Consider the following 21,896-nt stretch of genomic DNA (forward strand, 5'->3'; position numbering starts at 1 on the left):
ACTAAATAACATGCTACGAAAAAACCAGTGGGTCAACAATGAAATTAAAGAGGGAATCAGAAAATACTTCAAGAGAAATGGCAATGAAAACACAATCTTACAAAATCTATAGGATGCAGCAAAAGCAGTTCTAAGAGTGACATTCATTAGCAATACAGGCCTTCCTTAAACAAAACCAACAAACCTCTAGCCAGGATCACCAAGAAGAAAAGAGAGAGGACCCAAATAAACAAAAAAAGTAATGAAAGAGGAGAAATAAAAACAAATGCCACAGAAATACAAAAAATAATAAGAAAATACTATGAACAAATTGGACAACCTAGAAGAAAGGGACAAGTTTCTAGAAATATATAGCCTGTCAAAATTGAGTCAAGGAGAAACACATAATTTGAACAGACCAATCACTAGAAGTGAAATAGAATCTGTAATTAAAAAAAAACAACCCAAAAACTCCCTGCAAACAAAAGTACAGTACTGAAAGGCTTCACTGAGGAATTCTACCAGACATACAAAGAACTTATCCTAGTCCTTCTCAAACTATTCCAAAAGATTAAAAAGGAGAGAACACTCCCAAATTCATCTGTGAAACCACTATCACCCTGATACCAAAGCCAGACAAAGACATTACAAAAAAAGAAAATTACAGGCCAATATCTTTGATGAATATCGATGTAAAAATCCCCAACAAAATATTACCAAACTGAATGCAGTAATGTGTAAAAAGGATCATACATCATGATCAAGTTGGATTCATTCCAGGGTAGCAAGGATGGTTCAACATACACGAATCAATCAATGTGGTATACCTCATTAACAAAAGAAAAGACAAAAATCATATGATCATCTCAATAGATGCAAAAAAAGCATTTGATAAAATTCACCATCCCTTCATGATAAAAACTCTCACCAAAGTGGGTACAGAGGGAACATATCTCAACATAGTAGAAGTCATTTATGACAAACCCACAGCCAACATAATACATAATAGTGGAAGCTGAAAGCCTTTCTCCCAAATTCAGGAACAAGACAAGGATGCCCACTCTCACCCTTTCTATTTAACATAGTTATTGGAAGTACTAGCCACAGCAATCAGACAAGCAAAAGAAATAAAAGGTACCCAGATTGGAAGAGAAGAGGTAAAATCATTATTTGCAGATGACGTGATACTCTATATAGAGAAGCCTAAAGATGCCACACAAAACCTATTAGAACTGATAAATGAATTCAGCAAGGTAGCAGGATACAAGATTAATATACAGAAATCTGTTGCATTTCTTTACACTTACAAAATATCAGAAAGAGAAAGTGGAAAAATGATCCCATTTAAAATCACACTGGGGAAGAAAACAAAAACAACAGAAAACTGTGAATAAACTTAACCAAGGAGGTGAAAGACCTATACGCTGAAAACTGTGAAACATTGATAAACGAAGTTGAAGGTGATTCAGAGAAATGGAAAGGTATCCCATGCTCTTGGATTGGAATATTTAACATTGTTAAAATGGCCATACTACCCACAGCAATCTACAGATTTAATGTGATCCCTATTAAAATCCCATGACATTTTTCACAGAGCTAGAACAAATAATTCTAAAATTTATATGGAACCACAAATGAACCAGAATTGCCAAAGCAATACTGAAGAAAAAGAACAAAGCTGGAGGCATAACACCCCCCGCCCCAGACTTTAGACAGTACTACAAAGCTACAGTAATCAAAACAGTGTGGTATTGGCACAGAAACACACATGAAAATCAATGGAACAGAATAGAGAGCCCATAAATAAACCCACATGCCCACAGTCAATTAATCTACACCAAAGGTGGCAAGGATATACATTGGAGAAAAGACAGTCTCTTCAGCAAGTGGTGTTGGGAAAGCTGGACAGCTACATGCAAATCAGTGAAATTAGAACACTCCCTCACACCATATTACAAAAATAAACTCAAAATGGTTTAAAGACCTAAATATAAGACATGATACCATAAAACTCCTAGAAGAGAACATAGGTGAAACATTCTTGGATATAAATCATAGCAATATTATCTTAGATCAGTCTCCCAAGACAAAAGAAGAGGAAAAATCAACAGATGTGACCTAATCAAACTTAAAAAGCTTTTGCATAGCAAATGAAACCATCAACAAAACAAAAAGACAACCTCTGAAATGGGAGAAAATATTTGCAAAGGATGTGACCAACAAGGGGTTAATATTTAAAATATACAAACAGTTCATATAGCTAAATACAAAAAAACCCAAAAACAAACGCTAACCCAATCAAAAAATGGGCAGAAGACCTACATAGACATTTCTCCAAAGAAGATACACAGATGGCCAACAGGCATATGAAAAGATGCTCAGCATCACTATTTACGAGAAAAGTGCAAATCAAAACCACAGTGAGGTATCACCTCACACCAGTCAGAGCAGCCATCATCAAAAAGTCTACAAATGATAAATGCTGGAGAGAGTGTGCAGAAAAGAGAACCCTCTTACGCTGTCAGTGGGAATGTAGATTGTTACAGCCACTATGGAGAACAGTATGGAATTTACTTAAAAAGCTAAAAATAGAGCTACCATATCCAGAAATCCCACTCCTGTGCATATATCCAGAAAAGGCGAAAACTCTAATTTGAAAAGATAACTTGCACCCCAGTGTTCATCGCAGTGCTATTTATAGTAGCCAAGACATGGAAACAATCCAGGTGCCCTCAACAGATGATTGGCTTAAGAAGATGTGCGTGTATACACACACACACACACACACACACACACACACACACACACACAGGAATATTACTCAACCATAAAAAAGGATAAAATATTGCTATTTGCAGCAACATGGATAGACCTAGAGAATATCATACTAAGCAAAGTAAGTAGGCAGAGAAAGCAGATATTATATATTACTTATATGTCAACCTAAAAATTAATACAAATGAATCTATATACAAAATAGAAAAAGACTCACAGACATAGAAAACAAACTTATGGTTACCAACGGGGAAAGGGAGTGGGGAGGGATAAATTAAGAGTATGGGATTAACAGATACACACTACTGTACATAAAATAGATAAGCAAGAAGGATTTCCTGTGTAACACAGGGAACTATATTCAATATCTTATAATAACCCATAATGGAAAATAATCTGAAAAAAAAATATGTAACTGAAAAATAACAACAACAAAAAAAAACTATCACTCCTCTGTCATCTCAGTTTACTTAAGGTCATGCTTGTCCCATGTCTTCTTGTTATTTGAAAAATGTTTCCAGATTTGCAGTATTTATGTTTACTATTGTAGCCGTTACAGAGATTTGTCTCAGAAAGCAGATTACAACCAGTATCTCTTTACCTTACAGGTAGCCAGGAGGCTGCACAAAGGGGTAACAGAAAGTAGCTGTTTTTCTCATTTGGAGAATTCAGAGTTATAAGTTTTTGGAGCCAAGACCGCAAACTGGGCTGCATTGTAGGATAGATGTTAAAATGATGTAAAGAGATTGCAGACAGTAGCCAATAATGACCCAAGTGCGTGAAATCTTTTTGAAGTCTTAGTAAGACTTCGTGGGTTCATGCTTTATAATTGGGAGTCTTCATATCCCAGGTAAGTGGCAGTGTGGCAGTGTGTAAATAAAGCCGCCATTTATCAGGGGAAATCTTCCCAAAACAAATACCCTTAAAATTTTCCAGAGAAAGCTAAGTTACTTAGCTGGAGGTAAATATACAACATTTTTATATTAAAATAATTTCATTATATCATGAAATAAAATGCAAAGTTTGCATAACCTTTTTTTTAAGATGAGAAATTTTAAAGAACCACTTTCCAGTCTCTCCTTTGCTGCTACTTGGATGAAAAGTTAAACCAATAAAGGTTTTTGCTAAGTAACCAACTTCTATCTCACTAATTTCGGAGGCTCAACAGTACATTCTGGAAGAGACGAAGAAGGAGGGAAAGGAAGGGTTTATTAAATATGTAAGACACCATGTTCAGTGTTTTCACCCATGTTGTGCTGTTGAATCTTTATGGCTGTGCTGCAAATTAGGAATTATTCACAGCAATTTTTGCATGTGAGGAGGTCTGTACACACCTGTCCACTAGGAAGCAGAGCCGAAATTTGAAAACAGATCTGTCTGATTCCATAGTCCTTGTATTTTTCCCCAGACATGGCCTTTCATGTCATGAGAGTGGAGACGTCTCCAAAAGAGCCTTGTTATTAACTCTGAGTATTTGCCATGCTGGTGGAAGAGGAGGGCTGACTTTAGCTTCCCCTAGAGTTTTTTTTTTTTAAATAGATTTAATTAATTAATTGATTTATTTATTTTTGGCTGCGTTGGGTCTTCATTGCTGTGCGCAGGCTTTCTCTAGTTGCGGCGAGTGGGGGCTACTCTTCGTTGTGGTGTGCAGGCTTCTCATTGTGGTGGCTTCTCGTTGCGGTGCACAGGCTCTAGGCACGCGGGCTTCAGTAGTTGTGACATGTGGGCTTCAGTAGTTGTGGCTCGCAGGCTCTAGAGTGCAGGCTCAGTAGTTGTGGAGCAGGGGCTCAGTTGCTCCGCGGCATGTGGTATCTTCCCAGACCAGGGCACGAACCCGTGTCCCCTGCATTGGCAGACAGATTCTTAACCACTGCGCCACCCGGGAAGCCCCCTAGAGTTGTTATTAAACACCAGTAAGTTAATATTTACAAACTTCTGTGACACAGTTAAAAGCATTTCCCAACATTATCCTGTAAAGTTCTGACTTTAAAATGACATGTTGTTATTACAGTGACCCTCAGAGTTCCAGTGTATTCATTGTCATGATTTTAAAGGGAGGAAAGGAATAGTCAGCAGTGGCTATGTTTGCCCACAAGCCATATAGTGTCAGAATTTTGTGATCTCTCTCAGACATCATGCATTTGACTTGAGGGAGGCAGCGAAGCAAAATAGTTGATAGTTTGTGCTTTGCCCTGCAATTCCTGAATTTGAGAATCCTGGCTCTGCTACACACTAGCTGTGTTATGGTGGGCAAGTGACCTAACCTCTTTGTGCCTTAATTTCCTCGTAAGTAAAACAAGAACAGTAATAACTTGATTGCTGTTTTAAGAACTGAACTGTATAATATCAGGCCTGTAAGAGCTTAGAACTTTGCGTGTTGCAAAGTTAGTGCTCAGGAAGTATTTAGCTATTCTTAGTAAAAGCTAGGTGCTACATGGCCCAGCAATCCCACTTCTGGGTACTGACCCAAGAGAAATGAAAACCTGTGTCCACATAAGACATTTTAACAAAAGTTCATAGAAAGTTTTATTCATAATAGCTAAAACCTGGAAACAAATGTCCATCAACTGGTGAATGGATAAACTGTGGTACATCCACACTGTGGAATACTATAGAGCAGCAAAAAAGAACACATTTCTGATAGGGGCAACAACATGGCCAAGTTTCAAAAGCATTGTGCCAGGTGAAAAATCCAGACATAAAAGCCTGCATCCTTTTTGATTCCAATTATGTGACGTTCTATAAAGGCAAAACTGTAAATTACAGAAATCAGATCCTTGCTTGCTGAGGACAGATCATTGAAGAGCAGAGGAGATTGACTGCAGAAGGGCAAAAGGAAACTTTCTGAGGTGATGGAAATGCTCTGTGTTTATTGTGGCGGAGGTTACGTGATTGTTTCTGTTCGTCAAAATGCATCCAGCGGTCCATTTTTACTGTATATAAGTTACACTTCAATAAATCTGATTTTAAAAGTCAGGGACTGCAACATGAACAAAGCATAGTGGGGGAAAAAAGGGGTTAGAAACAATAAATCAGAATGGCCGAAAATGCAGTTATTCTACAGTTTCAGTTAGCATGTGAGATGGGAGGAATAATTTTGTTCATTTTCCTCTTACAGGCTGTGAGTTAGAAAAATGTAGAAACCTGTAGAAGAGTTCTGTCCTGCTCTAGCATATCTGATTCTCTTGGCTCTGCTCTGAGCACTGCCCGCTTCCCCATTTTTGAGCTGTTGCCATTTCACAGACACAGGGATCTCCTGGGTTGCTGGCTGGGAGAATCCTGGAGGAGGGCTTGCCATGTGATGAGGCATTCATGGAAACAGATCCTTGGTGTTCTAGATGAATTGAAGGTTCCTAGTCCAGATAACTACGTAGCCTGAGTACACTTATGGGGAAGGAATGTTATCTCAGAGCATTTTTCATTCATCATGAGACACAGAAGCCCTTGCACTTTCTTTTGGAGCCAGCGCTTATCTCAGCAGCCCAGGACATGGTCGACCACTCCCTCCTTCCTGAAATTCTTTCTTTCCTTGGCTTCTGCGATGCTCCTGCATCTTGATTCTGTTCACAACTCACTTGTTTTTTCTGTCTCCTCTGCTGGATCCGTCTCTCCCCATTCCTGGCCCCTAAACTTTGCAGCGCTGAGGCCTTTGTTCTCTGACCTCTTCCCCATCTTAATGTACTCCATAGGTGTTCGCCTTCATTTCCAGGGCCTTAAATACCTTAAATCTACATGTTGATGATTTCATATGCTTACCTCTAGTCCCCGTCTCTCCCTTGCTTTCCAGCCAGCTGCCTGTTTTATCTCGTTACTTGGTTGTCTAATAGATATCTCAGACTTAACAGGTCCAAAACCTAAGTCTTGATTTCTTTTCTAACCCTGCACTTCTTCCATTGCTTCTCATCTCAGCAACGACTCTACCCAGTTGCTCAGCCACTCAGTTGCTGGAGTCCTCCTTGATCCCTGTCTTTCTCTCCCACCTCATATTCGAGCCATTAGCATCCATCCCAAATCCAAGTGCTCCTAATCTCCCACCCCCACGCCTAAATCCAAGCCCAGGCCACCACCAAGTCTTCTGGGACTTCTGCAGCCACTTCCCAAGTGAGCCTCTGCTATGTGCCTCTTGCTCCCAAGTTCACACAACAGTCACAGTGATCCTTCTGTGTTAGACTTTTGTACGACCTGCAGTGGACTCCCTACAAACAGTATACAGTTCAAACTCAGCCCTGTTGGACTTAAGGCCCTTGCTAACTCTCTGTCCCCATCTCTTCCTACCCTGCCTATCTCTTGAGGTGCCCCAGACATACCGGCCTCTGTCTGTGCCCTGACATGCTGCCCCCCACGCCAAGAATATTGTCCATATCTTCCTCTCCATCTCTTCTCACCTCCCAACCCCTTCCTATCTAGGATTCCTGTTCCTGCACTTCATTTAGTTCTCCCTCAAATGCCACCCCCTCTGAGCTGGGCCTCATCTAAAATATCACTGTTACTCTATCCCCTTCGTGTGCTTTATTTGCTTTCAACGCATTTCTCCCCACCTGAAATTGGTATATGAGTGTTTATTGCCTCTGTCCCCTGGTAGACTGTAAGCTCCCTAAGGATGTTGTGCTGGTGTTTGATATGTATTTTCTGAACGACTGAAGGAATAAGAGAATTAATGTTCTGGTACCCCTATATTAAAAATTAAAGAGCCAGATATCTTCCTACACCCTAATATCCCTGTCTGTCTCTCACCCCATTTCTCTGCCCCCCTTTAAGGCAGAATTTCTAAGTCATCTAGATGTACTGTAGCTTTTCATTACTCATTTTCTCTTTACTCTGACAGTCTGATATCTTTTCCCATCACTCTTGTGCAGTTTCTCAGGGTCATTCAAGTCCTATGTGTTGCTGCCTCCAATGGATGCATTCCTATCCTGTCTTACTAGGTCTCTGAGTAGCTTTAGCACAGTTTTCCATTCTGCTCTTGAAATTCCCTCGTAACTTGGCTTCCGCCATCCCTACTGGCCGTTCCTTATTCCTTTGCGGGCATCTCCTTCTTTTGGGGACCTCTGAATGTGGAGAGTTCTTCAGGATGTGGCTTAGGCCCTCTTCTCCCTCTACATGCTCATCTGTTCCCAGGGCTTTACATGCTGTCAATGAGCTGATGACTCCCCAGTGTATGTATATGTCCAACAGTGACCTCTTCTGACCTCCAGACCCCACATCTGACTGCCTCCTTGACGTCTTTTTGGATGTCTCATGCTCAAGGAGGAAGTCTTGTTTCGCTTTTGTATCCCATCTCCCTGAATCTGCCTTTCCACATCCCATCTTGGCCATCTTAGTAAATGGCACCACCATCTTGCCAGTTTCCAAAGTCAGAAACTTGGGTGTCATCCTGTTTCTCCTTCATTGTCCCCCTTTGCCCCAGTACTTTTTTTTTTTTTTTTTTGCGGTACGCGGGCCTCTCACTGTTGTGGCCTCTCCTGTTGCGGAGCACAGGCTCCAGACGCACAGGCTCAGCGACCATGGCTCACGGGCCCAGTCGCTCCATGGCATGTGGGATCTTCCCGGACCAGGGCACGAACCTGTGTCCCCTGCATTGGCAGGCGGACTCTCAACCACTGTGCCACCAGGGAAGCCCATGCCCCAGTACTTTTAGTTCTATCTTTAAAATATATTTTGAATTTGTCTTCTCTATCTCTACTACTACTGCCTTAGGCCAACTCTTTTTTTTTTTTTTCATAGCTAAATTATATAGATTTGGGGGGAGGGGAAGTGGGGGGAGGATTCAGTGGTCTGAGAAGCCTCGTGAGAAGACTTGTCCTCTTGTTTCATCGTCACAATATGATGAGTAAATGGAGATTCAGAGAGGTTGCACATGTGCCCAAGGTCACACAGCGTGAGGGGAAGGCAGGACTTGTACCTGCTCTGCCACACTCTGAGTCCTCACAAGCATCACCTCTCAGGTCTTTGCACCAACACTGGGTTTGCCAAATGAAAAGCCTTTTGCCCTCCATGAGCTGCCACTTGAAAGGAAGCCACACGGGCCCCAAGGTGGGGTCTCAGGCAGCCCTGTGGGAGCTGTTTGGGGCACAAGCCCTTCTTGGGACCTCTGCTCACTGCCAATCCAGGGAGCAAGTGCCATCTTCAGGAAATAGGTGGGGGCTGGTGCTGATGACAGCATGACTCATTGTTAGTAGGTTTTCAATGAGGGATCTCAGCAGTGTCTAGCAACTGGTCTGTTGTTTCTGCTCTTGCCACAGCAGAGTGCTCTAAAATGCTGTGATGCCACATACTGTGTATCTGGCAGTGCATGTGTCATATCCCCCTGCCTCCTCTTCAGCCTCATTTTATTCCCCAGCCTCTAACTTCTTCAACTCTTCAGTTACACTGACCGCATTTAACTGTGTCCTTTAACACACCAAGGGTTCAGAACCCTTGGCTTGCTCTCCCTGCCACCCCTCCCCCCTGGCAATGTTCTTTCTTTAGTCCTGCACGGCCAAGTCTGTCTCATCCTTCAGGTCTCAACTTAAATATCACCCGCCAGGGAGCCTCCTCTGACCACACTGCCCCAAAGACTTCCTTCTCTTATTCTGTATCATAACCACCTTATTTCCTTATCACTAAGCAGAATCAATTATTTTAAAAGGATTTATGTTTAGTTGTTATAGAATATAAGTTCCCTGAAAAGAGACTTTTCTGCTTTATTAGCTGTTGTGTCTTCTGCGTCTAGCACGACGCTGACACATAGTAGGTGATGGAACAGGGATTCTTTTTTTTTTTTAATTTAATTTAAATTAAATTAAGTTTTTTTTAACATCCTTATTGGAGTATAATTGCTTTACAATGGTGTGTTAGTTTCTGCTTTATAACGAAGTGAATCAGCTATACATACACATATGTCCCCATATCTCTTACCTCTTGCGTCCTCTGCCTCCCACCCTCCCTATCCCACCCCTCTAGGTGGTCACAAAGCACAGAGCTGATCTCCCTGTGCTATGCGGCTGCTTCCCACTAGCTATCTGTTTTACATTTGGTAGTGTCACTTCATCCCAGCTTACCCTTCCCCCTCCCCGTATCCTCAAGTCCATTCTCTAGTAGGTCTGTGTCTTTATTCCCATCTTGCCCCTAGGTTCTTCAGAACCTTTTTTTTCCCCTTAGATTCCATATATATGTGTTAGCATATGGTATTTGTTTTTCTCTTTCTGACTTATTTCACTCTGTATGACAGACTCTAGGTCCATCCACCTCACTACAAATAACTCAATTTCGTTTCTTTTTATGTCTGAGTAATATTCCATTGTATGTATGTGCCACATCTTCTTTATCCATTCATCTGTTGATGGACACTTAGGTTGCTTCCATGTCCTGGCTATTGTAAATAGAGCTGCAATGAACATTTTGGTACATGACTCTTTGAATTATGGTTTTCTCAGGGTATATGCCCAGTAGTGGGATTGCTGGGTCGTATGGTAGTTCTATTTTTAGTTTTTTAAGGAACCTCCCTACTGTTCTCCATAGTGGCTGTATCAATTTACATTCCCACCAACAGTGCAAGAGGGTTCCCTTTTCTCCACACCCTCTCCAGCATTTATTGTTTCTAGATGTTTTGATGATGGCCACTCTGACTGGTGTGAGATGATATCTCATTGTAGTTTTGATTTGCATTTCTCTAATGATTAATGATGTTGAGCATTCTTTCATGTGTTTGTTGGCAGTCTGTATATCTTCTTTGGAGTAATGTTATTTAGGTCTTCTGCCCATTTTTGGATTGGGTTGTTTGGTTTTTTGATATTGAGCTGCATGAGCTGCTTATAAATTTTGGAGATTAATCCTTTGTCGGTTGCTTTATTTGCAAATATTTTCTCCCATTCTGAGGGTCGTCTTTTCGTCTTGTTTATGGTTTCCTTTGCTGTGCAAAAGCTTTGAAGTTTCATTAGGTCCCATTTGTTTATTTTTGTTTTTATTTCCATTTCTCTAGGAGTTGGGTCAAAAAGGATCTTGCTGTGATTTATGTCATGGAGCGTGGAACAGGGATTCTTAATGTTGATACGTGTCATGTCATATCATGAGATGTTTAACATGAGTTCCCGCCCCCATTTTTTTAAAAAGGGAAAAAATTAAGCTTTTATTTTTGTCAAAGTTGTCTATAATTATAACATTTTATCTAATTAGAAAATTATTACTTTGAGATTTGTTATGAAAAACAGCAGCATCTCCCCTTTCATTTTCTGTTCTCCAGAGGTATGTGTTTTCAACTTTAGCTGGTTATTTTAGTAATTACTTCTATATCTTTTTTTTTTAAGGAATTTTGCCTTTTAAAAAAAAATTATTTATTTATTTATTTGTGGTTGTGTTGGGTCTTCGTTTCTGTGCGAGGGCTTTCTCTAGTTGTGGCAAGCGGGGGCCACTCCTCATCGTGGTGCACGGGCCTCTCACTATAGCGGCCTCTCTTGTTGTGGAGCACAGGCTCCAGACGCGCAGGCTCAGTAGTTGTGGCTCACGGGGCTAGTTGCTCCGCGGCATGTGGGATCTTCCCAGACCAGGGAAGACCCGTGTCCCCTGCATCGGCAGGCAGATTCTCAACCACTGCGCCACCCCCACTTCTATATCTTTAATTAAGATACTGTGTTGTTACTTATCTATTTTTTTTTTTTTAGTTTGAGGAGTTATCTATTGCTGAAAAAGTGAGTATTTAGCTCCGTTTCATCTACCCCTGCCCCTCTCCCCTCCTCACACAAACTCTTCCACCCCCTCCGCTCTCAACTGTAATTGTATTGTAATTTTGGTGAGATCAGTATGCAGTGTTTATTATAACTGTGTAATACTATCTACAGAAGAGCCCTGTAATATCGTTTGATTGCTTTTCCTCTCGACTACCCAGCAGATACTGGTTTTTTTTTTAATCTCTTAATTTTTGATGTACTTATGAATAGTCAACCTCAGACTGTACCCCAGCTGTAAATCTTCTCTCTAAATTACTCAACCACATAGAGAATCTACCAGATTCATATTTTGGGGGAAATTTCTCCAGAGCCTTCTGATCTCTTTGTCTCGGTTGCTTTCTCAGCCCCCAAACAGCTAGGGCTTCCCCTTTGCTGCCCTTCTGAGGTCTCCTTTTGCCTACCCTGTTTTGGAGTCATCAGTCTCTGGAACTATGACTTATTCTTTGTTGGTTTACTTCTTCATTTTGGTGGAGCACATTCTCCAGTTTCTTATGAAAAATGGGTGTGAGAGGTAATTTTTTGAGACTTGCAGGTCTGACATTGCCTTTGTTCTCCACTGGCTTTTAATTGATGGCTTAACTAAGTTTATAATTCCAAGGTAGAAATCACCTGTTCTCAGAATTTTGAAGCTTCTGCCATCTATAGTTGCTCTTGAGAAGTTCCTGTCATTCTGACTTAAAATCCTTCATGTGAGAAACCTTTCTCTTGAAGTTTCATATTGAGGTACCTTTGTGTAGGTCTATCCACATTTTATATGCTGGAAACTCAGTTGGCCTTTTTACCATGGAAACCCCATTCTCCCACATCCCCACTCCTGTCCTTTCTTTAAAGGGAAAACAATGTCCTTTAGTTCTGGGGGAAAGATGTCCTTTGATTCTGGAAATTACGTCTTCCCCTCCATTTTCTTTGACCATGAACACTCTGTTATTTGATATTTGCTGTCCTGAATTGGCCTTCAATCTCTGGGTCTTTCCTGTTTTCCATCTCTGTCATCCTATTCAACTTTATTGGACATTCCTGAATTGTATCTTTCAAGCCACCTATTGAATTTTTAATCTGCCTTCATTTTAATTTCTATGAGCTCTTTTATTCTCTATTTCTCTCTCTCTTTAATAACATCTTGTCCTTATTTCATGGATGTGCTTTTCTCGGATCTCTGAAGATGATTTTTTATTTTTGTTTTTTAAAATTTCTTCCTGTGATATTTTTCTCTTCTCTAAGTTGCTTTGCTGTTTCTCTGTTAGGTGCTTACCTTAATATCTGGAAAGTCTTGCTGTTCCCTCCTGTTTTAGATTAGCTTTGATAGTGGATGGGGTTTGGCAATTCTGGGCTTCACTCTAGGGGGACCTGGCTGGGCTGTTTTTGTTTTGTTTAGGAAATCCTGTTGTTAGTATCTTTAGGTCCTTTTTTTTTTTCTCTGATTCCGCAGAGAAAATACGACTAGTCTGAAAGCTAAGTAGAAGACTGGGGTCCTCTCCATTCAGCGGTAATTTTTTGTGTAATCTCTTCAGTATGGAATCCCCTTCCCCAACTATGCCTAGACTCCTTCAGTCCAAAGATCCTTTATTGGCTCTTTTCAGGGAATACATTTCCAGTCTTCTCCTAGGTGGGGCCTGGGGGTTTGGAGGCAATCACTTGTCTTCAAGGAGTGAGGGAGAGTACTGTGGGTTCTTAAACTTCTTTTTTTTTTTTTTTTAAGTTTTTTTTTTTTTAATGACCATTTTTAAAGTCTTTATGGAATTTGTTACAATATTGCTTCTGTTTTATGTTTTGGCTTTTTGGCCGCGAGGCATGTGGCATCTTAGCTCCCCGACCAGGGATTCAGCGTGCACCCCCTGCATTGGAAGGTGAAGTCTTAACCACTGGACTGCCAGGGAAGTCCCATGGGGGGTCATAAACTTCTTAAACAGACTTTCAGCCATTTCCCCGCCCCACCTTCCCCACCATTTCCAGAGGAAGCTGTTGCCACCACCCTCAGCCTCTTGGGGGTTTATAATTTAAATGGAGTTGCTTCTAGGTGGTCCTAGTTTGGGATTGAGCTTTCTCCAGTCTGTTCAGCCATTTGCCATTGGTCTGTTTGCTCTCCATCTTCCAAAATTGTGTTACTATCTCTAATTCTATTCTTTGTCTTTATCTCTTTATGTTCTTGGATTTGAGGAGGGAGCAGAGCTAAATGCATGTGTTTAGTACTTCTTTAAATAATTGTTGTTTATGATGCATTTGATCACACTTATGAAACGGATTTCTACATAAGCTCTGAATCTCCATTTTCACCAAATTCAATTCTTTACTTATCTACAGTCAGGGTGGGGTGGAGTGTGGTAGAAAGTTCTCTGGACCGGGAGTTAGGAGACTTGGGGTCTATTTCCATATTTGCTGCAAACCACTTAATCCCGAGTATTTTCATCATGATTTCCTCATCTAGAGGGCCAGGGAAGTGAAATAGATAATTTTAAGGTCTCTTTGTATCCATAGGTTGGTTTTATTTCTAAATAAATAATCATGTGTAACTGAACACCAAATTTGGAAACAAAATTGCAGCAGCCATCTGAAGAAATGCAAAATGTGTCATCTTGTATTTGTCAGTCAGTCTCTGTAACTGACACCTTTAAAGTCTCAAGTAAAATTGCAACCCATATTCCATGAACAAGAAACTGTTAAACGGTTAAAAATTCTGATTTTTTTTCCCCCTCTGGGCTATTTTCAGCTGTTAGCAGTTCAGCTCCAAAGCATGCTTGGATTCATGTTCTCATAACTACACAAAGTGTTCATTTTGAGCCAGAAAGGCAGGGAAGATAATATAGAAAGAGGTCTATTTTTTCCCTTCTACCCTCTGGCAGGGATGGCTATCTAGGTTGTACCCCACCGGGAAATGTGTCCTTCCCATCCAAGCCATGTGTGAGTAGATAATAGCCCATCTATGTTTCCTCTCTCCTCCATGTTGCTGTTCCTCAGTTAGATGGATAGATGGAGTGGACGTTGCATGCCACTGTGGTTTTGACTGGCGGGTGTGATCACTCACCCAATGTGCTCAGCAGTGGTCAGTACAGTGACTAAGGAGAAAATGTGATCTGTGAGGCCAGTGACTTGTGGCTCAGAGACAAAGGTGAGGTTTCTTAGAGCAATGAGAGCCACCCCTCCCCCAGTTACTAGGACAGAATGTCCGTGGGGTGGGGCGTAGGAGGCATTTTGTCAAAGTTCTCTAGGTTATTGTGAAACACTTGATTCTACTACTGACTCTCGGGAACTATTGCCTCAGGAGCAGGAGGCCAGAAAGAAAAGCAGAGCCTCCAGCATTTGCAGAGCTCAGGAAAAAATCATAACAGAAACTGAACCCCACACAGCTAGCCAGCTCTTATCAATCACAGAAATGATTTCCAACTCTCACTGCTTTCCTCATGTTCTTATTTCACACCCTTTTCCCTCATTCTTAGTAGGTCATCTTCTTAAACCAGAGAGGAAATGGAAACCTTCAGGGGATACTGCCTCAACTTCTTTTTTCTCCCTTTCTTTCACCCTTGCCCATCAATATGTGCATGTGTGTATGAATATGTAATATACATCATGTGAATACACATTTAATCTTACAAAACAAAGCACAACAAACAAAAATATACCTTCCTCAACTCTATGGCCATCCTAGCTTCTGCTGTATCTAGTTCATTCACTCATTATTCAGTCGGTCAATATTTATTAGGGTCAACTGTGTGCAGAGACCTTGGCTGGGCACTGAGGGTCTACATCAGACTAAATAGACATAACCCCTGCTGTCATCATGCTTCAGTCTCTTTTTAACTGGGAGACTTTAAAAATTATTGTTCTTATTTCGCCCCACTACAGAAACAACACATGTTTGTTGTCATAAATTTGAAAGTTGATTCTTAATAGAAAGCCACTAAAGGGTTTAAATCAGAAAAGTACTGGGTCAGAATTGCATTTTCAGAGGTCACTTTGGCTGCTGAAGGGAGAAAGGATTGGGGGGGGAGGGGTGAAAGTTGCTGGCAGGTCAGGAGATTAGTGCTATGGTCCAGATAAGGGCTGCTGGGGGCTTGGCAGTGTACGGTGAGAGAGGAGGACAGAATCAAGAAATACAGAGCACTGTAGGATGGTGAATGTTGGCTGTGGGGATGAGGGGGAGATGGGAGTCTAGGAGAACACCCAGGTTTCTGGCTTGATGAGCTGAATAGATGGTGGTGCCATTTACTGAAATAGGAAATAATGGAGAAAGAATAGAGGTGTGTGTGTGTGTGTGTACATGTGTACATGTGCATGTGTAAACATAAGTCCTATATGAACACTGCGTTTGAGATGCCTGGGAGGTTTCCAAGTGGAAGTGTCACATAGGCAGTTGGATGTATAAATCTGGTGTTCAAAAAAGACATCTGAAATAGAACGATGCACTTGGAAGCTTTAGCCTAAAGGTGTTAACAGATGCCGTGGGGTAGATTACAGAGGGGTGGGCCTCGGGTAGAGCCCTGAATATTTTTAGAAGTAAAGGTTCAGTTAGGAAGGAGGTGCCAACAGAGGAGACCAGCAAGATGGAAGAACCTCCAAGAAAGGAAAGCAAGGGAAGAGAGTCTTCACAAGAAGTCATGGTCACATGTGTCTATAATTGTTGAGATGTCAAATAAGGCAAAAAACCAAAACAAAACAGGCATTAGATTTATCTGTGTGTAACTCATGCATGACCTTAGCTGGAGCCGGGTGCTGGGTAATAGAGGCTGAGTCCCTGTCAGAGGGGTGCCAGCTCACCTAGAGCCCTGGCAGTAGTAGCAAGGATTTTGGACTGTGTTATAATGCAATAGGTGCAGTGGAAAAGGCTGGTAAACTTGTTGTGTTTCCTTTTATGAAAGCTTCTTATCTTTATTGTTTTATTCTGATTACCAAAGCAGTATGTACTCACTATACAAATTTTAAGCATTAAAAAATATGACTGAGAATAACCTCCATAATCACATTCCCTCATTTATCACCACTGTTAATAAGTTGAGGCACATCCTTCAAGATTTTTCTGTGCATGTGCTACCACATACACACACTTTTACACATTTACTTTAAAAAAACTGGGCTTATCGCTCTATAGTCTGCTAAAGCTTGTATTGTTATCTGTATAGTTTAGACATCTGGCTATATACAGCAGATGTCCAGTATTCTGTTATGCTGCAGTATTCTCTGGATATTTGAGTTTTATTTAGACATTTTTGCTCTCTCCCATAATGCTACTCTGAACATACTTGTTCATATTACTTTCATATTACTTGCGTATTTCTTTCATATGTGTACAGGAATTTCTGTGGAATAAGTTCCTAAAGTGGAATTGTGGGGACAAAGGGTGTGCACGTTTGACATTTTGATCCTGCTTACATTGCCCAAGGAGAGGGGCTTTTTTTTTTTTTTTAAGAGGGAAGAATTTTGAGCATGAAAAATGTCAATAAGGGGCAAATAAAGAGTCGATTGAAGTTGTTGGGAAAAATGCTGAATGTTCAATCATGAGAAGGCCACTGAGAATGGAAACCAAGGCATGGGAGGGGGCTCTAGTCTGAGCAGGGTGGACAGGGTGAAGGGTCGGGGGAGGGCAAGGTCTCCAGCTACTCTGCATCCCCAGAGCCTTGCCCTGTGCCGGCACATGGCAGGTACTCAAAAATACTTGTTGGTTGAATGAATAAGTGAATGTAGTTTGGTTGATTTGGCAATGGAACTTAGTGATTTTTCCATCTGAAAGCATCTAGTTTTCCACTTTCTCTACAAAATAGAGGGTTAAGATTTCCTACTGAAATTGGTGAAGGAGGAGTTGGAGATTTGAAAGCCCCTTCTAGCTTAGTGACCCCAGATGCCCAGGTCAGACAGGACTCCTGGTCTACGCATCTCTTACCTTCCTCTCCAATCAGCCTGTTGAGTCTAAGGCCTTAATATCACTGGACTTAATCTAATTCTGTTCATCCCCACTACTACCATCATTACGTTAGCTCCAGTCTGGATTTTCCTGTCAGAGCCGCCTCTTAGATGGTCTCCTATTTCTTCAGGGCTCGTATTAGAGGCAGCCTCCTCCAAACCCAGCCAGGCTGGCTCGGGAATCTCTTCTTCTGCTCCCCAGCACTGTGCCGGCATCTGTTTTCACTGGACGTCACGTGTATGTTTGTTTACCTAAAGCCTTTACATGCCAATGTCTTCATGGCTATTTTTACATCTCCAAGCCCAGCTGTAGTGCTTAGCTCACGTTGCATGCTAAATAAATGATAGGTATTATTTTTTTTTTTAATTTAATTAATTAATTAATTTTTGGCTGCGCTGGGTCTTTGTTGCTGCGCGCGGGCTTTCTCTTGTTGCGGCAAGCGGGGGCTACTCTTCATTGCGGTGCACGGGCTTCTCATTGCGGTGGTTTCTTTTGTTGCGGAGCACGGGCTCTAGGCCTGCGGGCTTCAGTAGCTGCGGCACGCGGGCTTAGTAGTTGTGGCTCGCGGGCTCTAGAGCACAGGCTCAGTAGTTGCACACGTGCTTAGTTGCTCCGCGGCATGTGGGATCTTCCCGGACCAGGGCTCGAACCCGTGTCCCCTGCATTGGCAGGAGGATTCTTAACCACTGCGCCACCAGGGAAGTCCCAATGATAGGTGTTATTTTGTGTGAAATAATAAACTTATATTTACATAAACTTGGTACAGGGACAGGAAGGACCAGGACAAAAGCAGGCATGAGATAAACTCACAGAGGACCAGTAACTTAAGACAACTGATCCTGGAACAAGTCTCAGGATTATTATTCACTGCCTAGGGAGAGGCAGTCATTTGTACTATGATTTCTGCAATTAGCACGTTCAATTTTTTTAATATTTTGAGAAAATTTAAATACTTTGTATCTCTAACGTGATTTCGCTAGGTTCAGAGGATCTATTTATTTTGGAAATCTCAATTTAAGAACTACTTTGTGGTATTTTCTGGAGTAGAAATGCCTGAACTGCCTTAGCTGCCTCTGGCCAGCTGGAGGATAATCCCATGACTGAAGTCCCTGATGGAATTCCAAAAGACATGGCTTTCTAACCCATTGAAAGAGCTCCCAGATTGGGATGGGATGTTCCTGTCTGGATCTGCCTGCCTCCTCTGTCACCATGCCTGCCCCCCCCCCCCACAACACCGATCTGCTGGGGAGAGTAGTAGGAGGTCCTTACTAGCTGGCAACTGAACTAGTATTTCAAGTTACACAATCAGAGCGTAATGAAAGATGAGACATGAAGAGATGGTTATTTTTCTGTGGAACAAATAGCATGGGTTCAAACCTTCTAAAGCATTATATTCACAGCTAAGAAACTTTGTGCTCAGAAGACTAAGAATAATGGTTTGGAGTTATCCGCATCCCTGGGACCATCTTAGAGGGACACTTGTCACGAGGGCTGCAGTCCTGTAGAAAGAGATCAGCACCCTGGGGCACAGGGCCAGATGCTTCATGCTATGATTCCCCCCTTCACATCCCAAATCAGAGCTTCCCTCAAACAGCCACCTGTTAGTAGCACATGACCCTTGCCACTCTTTTAGCAGAAGGGAATGACTGGGACTGGGGACATGGTCTGGGTGCCCCACTTCTGAGCAGTCCCCCGAGGCTACTGGGCTATTGAATGGTGAAGGAGGAGGTGGATGAGGCTTGTGTTGCTGGGATTTTGCCCTTTATTTTCTCATCCCGTTTTCCCATTTTCTCATCCCACAGTGGCAGCACTATGGGCTGTTCGAATGGGAATTTAAATCGCTTTCACGGTGTAGGCATTCAGTTCTCTGTAGCCTAAGATAATATCCTGAACCATTTAAAACTGATTCATTTGGAAGGAATTTTTGTACTCTCAGTCCATTATTTAACTGATGGCTTGAAAAATGCATCCTCACATTCAAAATTTAAGTAATGGGCATGAGTTAGAAATATCTAAATATTAATACAGTAGAGGATGCATAAAAATGGGATTTACATTTCTTGAGTTTTCTTCATTTTCAGTATTAGACTGAATTTACATATACTTTCCTAATTTTTGATACAACGGAACATTTAATAGACTGCTGTCAGCATTTTTATTTCTTGACATACTCCAAAGGCTATACTCCTTTTTAGAAATTGAAAAGAGCTTCAGGATGGTTCAAAAATAACGTTTTTTCCCCTCTCACTCTGTAATGCTTATGGCTAATACTTATCTTGTGTCTACTGTGTTCAGGTACCATGCTGAACACTTTACGTGCCACAGACCATCTCTTCTTGCAAACAACCCTGAGAGGAAGTACAATCAGCCCCATTTTTCAGTGTAGACTCTGAGGCAGAGAAAGGTTGAATAAGCTGCCTAAGGTCGCAGTTAGGAAGTGATGGGTCTGGGTTCTGAATTCAGGTCTGTCCAACTCTAGCAGCCAGCCTTCGAGAAGTCAGGCATCCGTTTGGCCATTCAGCAGAGAATTGCAGAGTGCCTGCCTTGGCCCAGGAACTATCCTAGGTGTTTGGGATTCAGCTACAAACAAGGCAAAATCTCTGCCCACATAGAACTCACATAATATATGAGTAAGTAATTATTAGTTAAATGCTAAAGGAAAGTACAGCAGGGCAAGGTGACGGAGAACAGGGGCTCTGCTCTGGGACTGTGTAAGTTAGGATTTGAGGGGCAGCATCTCCGAGGCTGGGATATTGAACAGAGACTTGAATATTGCAGGAGAGCAAGCTACCCAAGGCCAGTGTAATATAGTAGGTACAGGCATAGCCTGTGGGCTCCTGGGATCGAATAAGGATTCTCCTGCTCATGAGCTGTGTGATCTTGGGCAAAATACTTGGCTTCTCTGTGCCTCTTCATCAGTGTTATAAAGGAAACTACAATACTTATCTTTACCTTATAGGGCAGTTGTGAGGATGAGATGGGTTCATATACAAAAAGAATTCAGCTATGAAACAGGAACTGGAGCATAGTAAGCACTCTAAGTGTTATCTGTTATTATCTAGGCCCTATGGGAATGGTGAGAAGGAGCTGGTTTCAAGGGTAGATTTTGAAAATTCAACTGATGGGGTTTATTGAGGAACTGAATGTGAAGGTATGAGGGAAAGGGGGCAGGGACAATCCCAACAATTTTGGTCTGATTGATTTGGTGGATTTGGGGGCCACTTACCCAGATGGGGAAGACCTGGGGCATAGCAAGTCTTTTTGGAGTGGGAGAAGGCAGAGTGCAGGGAAGAAGTCAAGAACTTTGGCTTGAGCATGTTAAGACCGAATTGTTTCTTCACATGTTCATGTTTTGTGTATGTTCACTGTAGAAAATTTGAAAAACATAGACAAGCATTAAAATAAAAACACTTGATATTCTGCCACCCATTATCTTTTGCTTAAGTTTATTTTTACCTCCACACAAATTTTAAATCATGCAGTATATATAGGGTTTTTTGGTTTGTTTTATATCCTCTTCCGTTTATTGGAAAATGGCTCATGGCAAAGGGGAGAGTTAAAATACAGGCAAGGTGATAAAAGCCCGAGCACCACAAGAGCCCTCCACACTCACCAGCACCAACGGGGGTTATGGACTTTAGAGAGGTTTCTACTAAGGAGCGTAGAGCATGACACAGACCTTGTTTCTGCTCATCTAAGAACCCCCAGCCCATGCTGCCTGGTACTGCCTTATGCACAATTGTTAGCAGACATTTTTAAACTACCCTTTTTTTCTCATTGTGTTAAAAGACACATAGCCTAAAGTTTACCATTTTGTAACCATTTTTAAGTGTACAGTTCAGTGGCATAAAATACACTCACATTGTTGTGCAACCATCATCTCCATCCATCTCTAGAACTTGTTCATCTTGCAAAACTGCAACTGCACCCATTAAACAATGACTCCCCATTCCTCCCTCCCACAGCCTCCAGGAGCCACCATTCTGCTTTCTGTCTCTCTGAATTTGACCACGCAGGGACCTCATGTAAGTGGACTCATATAGTATTTGGCCTTTTATGACTGGCTGATTTCACTTAGCGTAATGTCCTTAGGATTCACCCATGTTGTCAGGTGTCAGAATTTGCTTTCTAAGGCTAAATAATATTCCATTGTATGTTTTGTTTATCCATTCATCCGTAGATGAACACTTGTATGGCTCCTACCTCTTGGCTATTGTGAATAATGCTGCTATGAACATAGGTGGACAAATATTTGAGTTCCTGTTTTCAATTATTTGGGGTATATACTATAATCTAGTTTTATAATCTTTTCACATTAAGACACATTGTTAAAATTTTCCTTGTCATGAATATTCCCTACAAAATTAATTTAAATAATTGCATTATGTACTATCATATAGCTGTATCCTCGTTGATTTAAGAAAGCAAGTATTGTTTCCTAGAAATAGAATTATAAATTCAAAGGGTATGACTAATATTAAAACTTTTGCTACGTTTGTCAAATTGCTACCCAGAAACTTATACAACCTGACACTGGCAATATC

At 41.5% G+C, this 21,896-nt stretch overlaps 1 protein-coding gene across 6 annotated transcripts in view; it reads left to right on the forward strand.

Moving 5' to 3' along the window:
• ANO6 (anoctamin 6) overlaps positions 1-21,896 on the forward strand; it is a 214,594-nt gene that overhangs the window by 48,445 nt on the left and 144,253 nt on the right. For 4 of the 6 annotated variants that reach the window (XM_089920570.1, XM_089920569.1, XM_022572395.3 and 1 more), the window contains one exon: positions 21,318-21,377. The exons of the other annotated variants lie outside the window; for them this stretch is intronic. In XM_089920570.1, coding sequence (XP_089776696.1) covers positions 21,318-21,377 — 60 coding nt within the window. The remainder of the gene's footprint in view (positions 1-21,317; positions 21,378-21,896) is intronic. 6 annotated transcript variants of the gene reach the window in all.

Source organism: Delphinapterus leucas, chromosome 11, assembly GCF_059928025.1.
Source record: "Delphinapterus leucas isolate spDelLeu-1000000601 "Yukka" chromosome 11, BTC_Dleu_Yukka2, whole genome shotgun sequence".
In the NCBI taxonomy this organism is placed as follows: Eukaryota; Metazoa; Chordata; class Mammalia; order Artiodactyla; family Monodontidae; genus Delphinapterus; species Delphinapterus leucas.